Below are 11505 nucleotides of genomic sequence, written 5' to 3' on the forward strand. Positions count from 1 at the left end.
TGTAAACAATCAGACTGTATCCTAATCCAGTAAGCTGACTTGTACAAAATTATCAGCTAAAGGTATAACAGACATCATCCTTTAAAACGATGTTAATGTCAAAAATGCAAGATATAATCAAAATTCCTTCTAATTCACTAAATGACCAGAGAACTAGCTGCAGAGTCAAGTGGATCACAAATAAGACAACAAACAAATTATACAGTGAACAAATGAGTATAGAATTTTCTTTCAGCCATCTATCTATCCATTTTCTCAACCTGCTCTTTTTGGAGCTCGTATTCTAACAGAATCAGACATAGTACAGAAATATTACACTGCACAGCATTTTCACTCATGTCTGGCCAGTTTACTGTGAAAAGATAAAAACAACAAACCATCAGAAACTACAGATACTTACACAATTGAAGAAATATTTAAACCAAAAATTATATATTTTTTGATATACTACTTTTGCCATGTAGTTTGTAGTGGTTGCTGAGAAGAAATTTTTATCTTTTTTTATGTATAATTTTTTTTATTTTATTGTAATCACACAACATTCCATACAAGTAGATAATTTTTTACAAAGATAGGAGTGAAAACAAATCAACCCCCACCCCTGAGAAAGAAAGCATGGCCAACAGAGTAAAACTTAAAGCTAGTAAAAATAAGTAAATTGATTAATTAATAAGTGAATAAAGATAAATGGAGAAGAAAAAGAAATGGGGAGATAATCTGCTTCCTCAGTGCTTTAAAAGCTTATTCTAAAACGTTACTGATTAGATCCTGCCAGGTTTTGAAAAAGTTTTGCACAAATCTTCTAAGTGAGAATTAGATTTTTTCCAATTTCAAATAGTATAAAACATCAGTTTTAATCTTATATTTTCAAGGAGAAATTACATATTGAACATTCAATTTCAATGGGACCATGTGGTGACCAGTTCTTGATAAATGATGTGAAAATGTCAATGGGAAAAAGAAAAAAAAATCTAAGACAACTCGTGTTGCATAAGCCACCCTTTCTGTTATCCATTCGTATAATCAAAAATTTGTATAGTCGAAACAGTTACTTCCAGATGGAATTTTTGACCAATGAATGAGGGAGAGACACAGATCTTCAATTCAATACATCTTTCCTGTTGACATTCAATGCAGAGTTTTCCAGAATTGTTAATAATATTTTAGCAAAAAATGCACATATTTTGCACATTGTAACCATGTTTGATTTTTTTCATCACTTGAGTTGTCCAGAACTGGTCTCTGCAGGGTCTCATTTAAGACTAATCTTCAAGATATAATTTATGCACAAATACATGAGATTAAATTTTTTTCTCGGCCACCGCTACAAATTACATGGGGTAAGTAACATATAAAAAAATACAATTTTTGGAAGTACTTTTTAGAACAATTATTTAGCCACACATGAGTACACAATACAAAGTAAACATGCTATTTAGAGTTTTAACATATATAACTGAAAATATGAAAGAACTAGGTGATACATTCCTTATATCCTCTGGGGCTAACTTTTTGTTTCTATATCCATCTGTAAAAAATAGATATATCCTCTTACTTAACACACCGGTGGTCTCTTAATATTATGTCAATGTACTGTTATAACAAAAGGAATTACATTCAGTAGGGGAGCCAGATTCTGAATTAGGTAGAGATTGTTTCCAGTACTTCAGACATATATACATATCATAAACCTCCAAAACTGGAAGAAAGTCCAATATATGAGTCAGACTTACTACCTTATCATTTATGCTATGTCTCTCTCAATCGCTTATGTCAGATGCATATCCAGGAGCTGTTATGATTTTGTACCCTATCCAGCAACAGAATATTTTTGTTTTTTAATTAAATGAAAAGTTAATATTACTCTTCATTCTGTCATTCAGCAATTTTCTTTCAATTTCCCCCTGTTAAAGTCTTGTTACAGAATCCTGAACCATGTGCCTTGTAGCAAAACCTGTGTCTTAGAGTAGACCCACAGAAATGAGTGAAGAGACACTTCATGGTTGCTGAAAACTAGAAGAGTTCCATAACACAGGTAGAGCACATAAGATTTTATGGAACTGAGTCCTTCAGTTTAAAGGTAACAGGTGGGAGGCATACAGACAGACATATTATCCAGGGGATTGGCTGCCAGGCTACCGTGCACTTCCCTAAAGACTTTGTTTGTTTTTCTGTCTCTCTCTGTACAGCTGCATTAACTCCCAGGAATTTGACCTCCTACACCATTCTGACACCATCATTCAGAACAGTCTTTTCCAAAAGCCACACTTCATGCATCTGCTGTCACAGATCCCTTGAAAAACTAAATGCAGATAAAAAGTAATGTAGTTTATCTAGTATTGTACTGACAGACGTATAGCATGCCTTATCAAGGACTGTTTACAGCAGGATTTGAATTCGTTTCAGAAGGTAAAGTGCATTAGATCAATTAAACTTAGCCATGATGAGATAAAGCCAGTAACTATGGTCTTGCTTCAGGACAACATGACCTGACCCAGGTACAGATTACCTAGTTTAGCTTTGACCAAAAAATCTGAAAAGCTGTTCCCAGCTTTGACAAAGATACAGTAAAGCAAATTCAGATTATAAAAATGTCATACAGCCCTGCTTCACCACAATGTCCAGTATCTTCAAAAATCATTGATAAATGATTATATAGTGGATAATAAATTTTAATAGCAAATAGCTCAAACACCACATTAAAACAATAATCTAAATATCAAAACCTCATTTTTTAAACAGGGTACAACATGCATAATTACTTAAATATTTAACAAGTCAGACAGACTACAAATTTGTGATGCGTATTTAACTAGATTAATCTTGTCTTAACAATATCACTAGTACTAAGAAAGGGGTTGGCCACTTTCACTGTCTTCAGTGACTTAATTCAGATGATCTCTGTAATTAGACCTACTAATTTCATTTAATTACTAACTTGAAGTTAACAATCCCAATAATAGACTGAATATAACCTGTATAAACAAATTAACACACAAATATTGTTCGAATCAAATACACTAAAATTATTGTAGCATTATATAAAACAGAAATCATGTAATCTGAAAGGTACAAACGTACTGATTCTTTTGTTTAGGTTACTGACCAAGATAGTTGGAGCTGGAGATTTAAGTTGAGAATACAAGCTTGCCATGAAATTACCTCTTTAAGAGACTTTGTTCTAACAAAGATCATATCTTTCTTTGGTGTACAAAAATGAAATGATACAGTATTTTGAATTATATCTATTTTGTCACACCTTTACTATTTCTGGCTCTAAAATCAGACAAATGCAAGCCTGGCAATGCAAAAAAAATATTCCCATCGCATTAAATTTTATAGCACCTATTTATATGTAAAAAAACATTAACATTGTCTATATCTTACTGAATTATAAATTATTAATGTTCCATGGGGGATGCAGATCTTGGTACAAGGCTGGAAATAGACCTGAAAAGGGTTCTAGTTCAGTGCTGGATTCACTTATGCACAAATCCCATTCACACAGGCCCAGTTTGGAATCTCCCATAAATCAAGTCAGGTTGGGGAGTATGCACTGGTACAGCATGTTACCGTACCCACCACACCACGAAACAGCTCGGGATTCTTGTTGGCAACCCCACAGGCAGACACGCGGTCCAGTCACACTCTCCGGAAATGACCTTCTATCTGCCAGGGCCAGGAGTTACGTGGACATCCCCTTGGCCTGGTCCAGCAACTTGGATCCTCTGCAAGCTGGATCACCCTTGGGGAATTCTGCCAAAGATGCTCCCACACAATGCAGGTAATGTACCTCATTTGGGACTCTATGAGCAACCGCTCTTTCCACACAAGGACCCAAGGATGCTCCGAAGAGACACAGTACCAAAAGAGTCCTGTCTTCATCTCAGGTCAATGTCCATGTCTCGCAACAGTATAGCAAGACAGGAAGCACTAAGACTCTAAAGAATTGGACCTTTGTCCATGCCACACAGCCCTTTCCAGTGACCTCATGACTCCCCCATGCTCCCCCATTATCTCCCAATCCAGCTACTGACTTCATAGGAAGAGTCACCAGAGACATGAATGTCACTGCCAAAGCAAGTACACCTCTTGACAAGGTCGACAGTCTCTCCGCAGACATGTCATTAAAGGCCTGGATCTTGGTTTTTATCCAGGACACTTGCAAGCCCAGACACTCACACTCATCGGTCAGTCTGTCAAGAGCCCTAATCAGGGCCTCCATTGACTCCGCGAAGATCACAGGATCGTCAGCAATGTCAAGATTAGTGAATATTTCTTCACCAACTGATGGACATCTGTTGCGGCACCTATACATCTAGCCAAATATATTTGGGAATGTAAGATGAAATCAGAGAACCCAGTGAAACCTACGCAGACAAAGTAAGAAGGACAAAACTAGGCTTCAAACCCAGAATGCTGGATCTGTGATGCAGCAACAGCACAGTGCCATCTGTGTCAACAGGCTACACCTATTGAAGTTAACATATTTTTCTTAATTCAAATTGCTAAATAAATGAATGCCAATGCATAGATAAACTGGTACATGATTCAATTAATAAAAATATATAAATCAATTTAATATGCTACACATGTTACAGTGAATGGATGCACAAAGCTTATTGACCAAAAAATAACAAATCACCACTAGTGTGTTTTCTACATTTGAAACCAAACATTGAAAGAGAAGAAATGTCATTTTGATCAATAAAGCCTTTTTTGAATGGTAAACCAGACTACAAATGCACCTGGGTTATACATGGACCACAGAGTATGCCTTTCATCAGTAACATAAGCTTTTTACACCAAACATAGATCAGGGTAAATGTGCATACACATAGACCCCTCACATTAAATATAAAGACATCATTCTGAACTTGTGCTATGTTTCCTTATTTACATAACTGATTGCTTTTTAAGGATGTGTGTATGTCTCCATGTGAGAGATGTTTTTGTATACTTACATTAATGAATCTAGTAATTGGAATTTGTTCTTTGCCTTCTGTGATGGTGTAGAACAAGAGGTCCTCGAGGCCTGGCAGCATGCCTGGCTTTAACCCACCCCTGTGACAAGGAAGACACATAAGTCAGTCAGATGTTAGGTGCAGCAGTTTTCCGTTTTGCAATATTTATCTTTGCAATCTACCCAGACCTCTTAAAGAAAAGCATCCCACATTCCAAAAGACACATAAACACATACAAATCTCTAAGAATATTTGTCAAGCCAGAATAATCCAGAAGGTTTCCCGAGTGAGATGTGCAAAAAGCACCAGATCAAACATAACACTCTTAATGTGTAAGCATATAAGTCAACTATATTCACTCATAATTTAGGATACATTTCATATCTCAGAAGAATTTTTTTTGTCAATAAATGTTTAATACAGTACTTATTAAAATTGAACTTTGTGTGACAAAACAAAAAAGATTTATAATTGCAACGGAAAAATCTTAAGTATCAACAGAGCATTTAGTCAAATACGACCAGTCTAACCTGTTGCATCCTGGTTATAATTATTCATGCGTATAATAAAAACGAACTGTTTAAAGAGCGACTCTGGAGCCCAGGGCTGCCCTGGTGGCGAGACAGCAAGCAAAACTGACTGGGGATTATCCACTTGTTTGCTGCACCTTGTCCAGTTGCCAATCTGAGAGGGCGCATTTCACCAGAGACAGGATGATGTCACGTAATGTCGTGAAACTGGAGAGAAGACCTACACGCTATATTTAAACTGACATTTCACGCATTGGCCACGTGCAGAAGTAACATGTTACAAAACTACATCTATTCCCGGTTACACGAAAAAAAAATTTATCGCAGGCATCTTACCGACAAAAAGGGTCATTTACACTTACATTAAAACAATTTAAATATTATAAAGGTAAAATAATCCAGTCACTAAGTTCACGTTCAAGCAAATATACCGTATTTGTTTTGATAATATTGTAATAAACTAAGATTTCGTCGTCAAGAATTGTTTTAAAACGTCTGCTGGATAATGATCCTATGCAAAAACTGTTTTTATCAATTCATTTTACCAACCACTTTTGGTGGTTCATTTTATTTTATGCGTCAATGTTTTTACTCACATTCACTTACAGTTTATGTAAAACATGATGAGCGTCAGTATGGTTCACATCCTGGGATGACTGCCGAAACAGTACCGAGTAGGTGTGTAGTTGCCGGGAGAAGTGGGTCCGTTTAAGCAGCCTTGGGTATGTTGGTCGGGTCCACTTGACCGCAGCTGACAGTATCGTTTTCACAAAGCCAGGAGAGGAGGCTCGCACACGTTTTAAGACAAGCATGCCCACTGTACTGTTGACCTTTCTCTTTCAGACTAACCGCACGTAATCTCAAAAAACAGTGAGGCAAACCTCCCGCTTTGCCACTGGTCACTCACTCCAAATAAAGCAGGTCTCCTGCGTCTTTAAGAGACTCACGTCTGAGAGACTGAGAGATTGGGCGGGCTGGTGTGTAAACAAAACGTATGATAGACAACTCAGCAACCAATGAGAGACAAGTAAAAAGTATGGGGCTGGTTTTTGCGAGGTAGCACCAATCATAGCGTTTAGAAAGTAATACTCGGCGAAAGTGATGGATTTACTGCAGAAACGAAGCGTACTTTATAGATGACTTAGTGTGTCAGAGTTATGTTTGGATGTTTGGTGGTTGCTGCCTGTGCATTGCAGCTGTAGCAGATTTTATATTTATTTATTTATTTAAGAGAAAAGCCAAGCAAAATGACACCTTTTATTGGCTAACTAAAAAGATTACAGTATGCAAGCTTTCGAGGCAACTCAGGCCCCTTCTTCAGGCAAGATGTAATCAATCAATAAATAAATTTATTTATTTAATTAATTATTAATAGCCCTTCATTAACATAAGGAGTAAATGAAAGCTTGAATGCTAAACAACATCAAATGGAAAATGTATTATTTATTTTATTGTATTATTTTTTAGAGTGTGAGAATGGGAAAATAATGTTTGTCTTTTAATATGATGAATCTTTTCTACACGTAAATATTGCAAAAATAAACGAACTAATAATCGATTTTAGGAGAAACAACATTCACTCACAATTACCACTTAGTGGCAATCATGGACGCGAAACTGTCGTTTAACTGTCTTTTGTTTAAGGCACTTTTTAAGTCTTTTTAATGTGAGTTGCTACAATTTAGTCACCATTTAGTTACAAACAACCTTGTACCTGAGTCTGTCATTGTTCTGCTGGTTTGGTTTTGAAATTGTAATATCAGCAATAAAACACAGAAAAATTCTGATTGTAAAATGGAACCATAAATAATAACGAAAAATTCTCAACAGTCCTATCTTACGGACAAGTTTAATAAGCAAGTATTACGGAAAGCAGAGTGTGTTCTCAAACACAAGGCTCATCAACTACTTTCTCAATTTCAGTTATTGCCATCAGGCAACAGGGGTAAAAAGCAAACAGTTTAAATGCTCATTTATTCCAATTGCTATTATTCTTCTAAATCAGTTCAATTTAAAAAATCATAGGATAAACAGTTACATTTGTGTCATTCATCAGTCAAGTCTAAAGCTTGGTTTCATTTTTATGTACAGTGGTGTGACAAACTATTTGCCCCTTCCTGATTTCTTATTCTTTTGCATGTTTGTCACACAAAATGTTTCTGATCATCAAACACATTTAACCATTAGTCAAATATAACACAAGTAAACACAAAATGCAGTTCTTAAATGATGGTTTTTATTATTTAGGGAGAAAAAATCCAAACCTACATGGCCCTGTGTGAAAAAGTAATTGCCCCTTGTTAAAAATCACCTAACTGTGGTGTATCACACCTGAGTTCAATTTCCGTAGTCACCCCAGGCCTGATTACTGCCACACCTGTTTCAATCAAGAAATCACTTAAATAGGAGCTGCCTGACACAGAGAAGTAGACCAAAAGCACCTCAAAAGCTAGACATCATGCCAAGATCCAAAGAAATTCAGGAACAAATGAGAACAGAAGTAATTGAGATCTATCAGTCTGGTAAAGGTTATAAAGCCATTTCTAAAGCTTTGGGACTCCAGCGAACCACAGTGAGAGCCATTATCCACAAATGGCAAAAACATGGAACAGTGGTGAACCTTCCCAGGAGGGCCGCCAACCAAAATTACCCCAAGAGCGCAGAGACGAGCCTCAATTAAGGTCAGTGTTCACGACTCCACCATAAAAAGAGACTGGGCAAAACGGCCTGCATGGCAGATTTCTAAGACGCAAACCACTGTTAAGCAAAAGAACATTAGGGCTCGTCTCAATTTTGCTAAGAAACATCTCAATGATTGCCAAGACTTTTGGGAAAATGCCTTGTGGACTGATGAGACAAAAGTTGAACTTTTTGGAAGGCAAATGTCCCGTTACATCTGGCGTAAAAGGAACACAGCATTTCAGAAAAAGAACATCATATCAACAGTAAAATATGTTGGTGGTAGTGTGATGGTCTGGGGTTGTTTTGCTGCTTCAGGACCTGGAAGGCTTGCTGTGATAGATGGAACCATGAATTCTACTGTCTACCAAAAATCCTGAAGGAGAATGTCCGCCATCTGTTCGTCAACTCAAGCTGAAGAGATCTTGGGTGCTGCCACAGGACAATGATCCAAAACACACCAGCAAATCCACCTCTGAATGGCTGAAGAAAAACAAAATGAAGACTTTGGAGTGGCCTAGTCAAAGTCCTGACCTGAATCCAATTGAGATGCTATGGCATGACCTTAAAAAGGCAGTTCATGCTAGAAAACCCTCAAATAAAGCTGAATTACAACAAATCTGCAAAGATGAGTGGGCCAAAATTCCTCCAGAGCTGTAAAAGACTCATTGCAAGTTATTGCAAACGCTTGATTGCAGTTATTGCTGCTAAGGGTGGCCCAACCAGTTATTAGGTTCAGGGGCAATTACTTTTTCACACAGGGCCATGTAGGTTTGGATTTTTTCTCCCTAAATAATAAAACCATCATTTAAAAACTGCATTTTGTGTTTACTTGTGTTATATTTGACTAATGGTTAAATGTGTTTGATGATCAGAAACATTTTGTGTGACAAACATGCAAAAGAATAAGAAATCAGGAAGGGGCAAATAGTTTTCACACCACTGTATATATTCTATCTAATGTTTCAAGTTCTCACTGCTATGTTTATCTTTGATGACCACATTAAATGAAGAGCTCTGTAATTTGACAAAAAAAGGCATTTTCTAGCCTGTTCTTTAAAATCAAATGTCTAACACAGTGAAGTGATTTGTCCAGGGCTGTGTATGAACTTCACCAGCATTCACAATTATTTCAAATGAATGAGAGATACTGTGTGTGTGTGTTAAGTTATGTTGACCAAGCCCCTGTCCTTTGTGTTACAATACAAGTATACAGTAGTTTGGACATTATAGTGAAAATATGAAAAAATACAGAAAGTACAGTAAAATCTTTATGTGATTTCCTCCCAACTACCACCACTATCAGAATATCATGCCTCCATCCATATATTTTCAAATTTGTTTACCAGTTCAAGGTCATTGTGGCTGAAGCCTAGCAGTAACATCAGATATGAGGTAGCAAACAATCCTGACAATATGCTAGTCCATTTAAGGTCACACTTATTCTCATACCAACAAGGGCCTAATTTAGAGTCTTCGGTTATTTTAACACATATTTAATTACAACATGTTAAGAAAATTGGAGTACCCCTATTCAATCATTGGAAGAAAGTGTAACGTACTTCATAGCAGGGCCTTGAAACTAGAATCCTGGAGCAGTGAGGCAGCAACACTAGTCACTGCATCACTGTACTGCCCACAGAGCCATCATTGATTGGAAACTTAGGATCAAAAGGTAACCAACTAACAAGAAATTATCTGACAACACAAAACTGCTATAAAGAGAGTGGTCGTTACCACTCTGGCACTGTCAGGTTTTTGTTGTTCCTGGAAACAAATCAGACTTGTTGTGGAGCAACAATTCAGCTTCAGCTAGTCTGCTTTAAACTCAGCCTCTGACATCATAAACCAGGAAGTGCATTCAAAAAAATCCATGTGAAATTCTAGGTATGAATTTAAAAAAAGCTTATTTTATCCAAAACATATGTGGTAAATTATGAGCGTGCACTTAAAAATCTATCATTTAAATTTCCAAAGTAACCAGGTGTTTTAATTCATTTAAAAAAAAAAACAATTAAATTTTGTGTCTTCAAGTGTAACGTTTCTCTAGCAATAATTCCCCATGCACTTCAGAAAAGGTAATCCACCTAAGTATGTTTGGGCTCTGCCAATACTTGAATGAGACACCATCTAGGACAAGCTTGGGTTGCTCCTGGAAGAGGTTTTGGTGAGAACAATAGGGGGAATTTAACTTGTGGTTTGTGTGTGCATCCCAATTTCCCCATTGCAGTGATGGGGACACTGAACTGTTTAAAATCTCTATGTCCTTCAAATGTGATGTAAAACTACGTTCCTAACTCTTGGTGGTCATAAAAAGATCCCCGGGCATCCTTCATAAAGAGTAGGGTTTATCCCAATGTCCAAGCCAAATTGTCCATGACAGCCTAGTCATTCTGGCCTCCTAATCATTCCCTGTTCCTAACTGGCTAACTGTCTCTCTCATCCCTTCACCACCTAATAGCTAAGGTGTTCTGAGGATACTGGTGCAAAATGGCTGCTAGGGTGGTGGTGGAAGTGGTTGTTTTTTTTTTGAGAAGTGAGAAAAGTGCTATATAAATGTAATGTCTTCTTCTTCTCCTTTATAATGTTGCAGGATGAGTTTAAAAATGATTGACTGATGGCAAATTACCTGTCCTAGAAGAAGAATTTATACTCTTAGGGACAGAAACCCAATGATATCATATCATCTAACAACTCCCAACATCATTCCTTATTGAGATGATGTCTTAAACCAAAAAAAACATAAAAAGCTCAATGGTTCATGCCCCATACATTGTTAAGAAATAGTTGCAAGCAATCCAATATTGTTAAAGACTTTGTTGTGACCTGTTATTTCATTTTCTATGTATACTAATGTTGCGACATTGTGTAGTTTACTTTATTTTGGCTTGGAAAGCCTGTTTTTTTATTTTTCAGTTCAGATTTGTTTTTAGATGACATAGCACATTTTCCATTTTTAAGCCCGTAACACTGTGCATTTACAAATATGCAGTAGTAAAAACTGAGCACAAAATAAAATTCAGTAAAAACGTAATAACACCAAGCAATAAACCTCAAAAACACAATGAAATATCCACACACAAATAGTTATAAATGTACAGAGTATATGACAGCAAAAATCATCTAGCAATTTATGTAAACAAATTTTAAAAATATTAGTTTTTTTTTTTTTTACTAAATATTTTCTTATTAGTTGTATTTACTGCTAGTGTGTTATTATGCTATTAGTTCATCCTTAAACAAATTTATAAGTATAAAAGAAAAAGCAAAGGCAATGTGAGCATTAATTATATTTCTTTATGTGGCAATATGTTGCCAGTCACAATTTCCTG

The 11505-nt window shown here is 36.4% G+C and overlaps 1 protein-coding gene across 3 annotated transcripts in view; it reads right to left on the bottom strand.

Moving 5' to 3' along the window:
• Positions 1 to 6456, bottom strand: part of gls2b (glutaminase 2b (liver, mitochondrial)) — a 66707-nt gene extending 60251 nt beyond the window's left edge. Inside the window, exons 1-2 of one of the 3 annotated variants that reach the window (XM_039747258.1) lie at positions 6101 to 6456; positions 4965 to 5064 (exon numbers count right to left, since the gene is read on the bottom strand). In XM_039747258.1, coding sequence (XP_039603192.1) covers positions 4965 to 5064; positions 6101 to 6306 — 306 coding nt within the window. In that variant the 5' untranslated portion in view covers positions 6307 to 6456. Of the gene's footprint in view, positions 1 to 4964; positions 5065 to 5494; positions 5586 to 6090 lie in introns of those variants that run through there. The other 2 variants (XM_039747259.1, XM_039747260.1) reach the window with 2 other exon arrangements.
• Positions 6457 to 11505: the final 5049 nt, after the last annotated feature.

This window comes from Polypterus senegalus, chromosome 3 (assembly GCF_016835505.1).
Source record: "Polypterus senegalus isolate Bchr_013 chromosome 3, ASM1683550v1, whole genome shotgun sequence".
NCBI lineage: Eukaryota > Metazoa > Chordata > Cladistia > Polypteriformes > Polypteridae > Polypterus > Polypterus senegalus.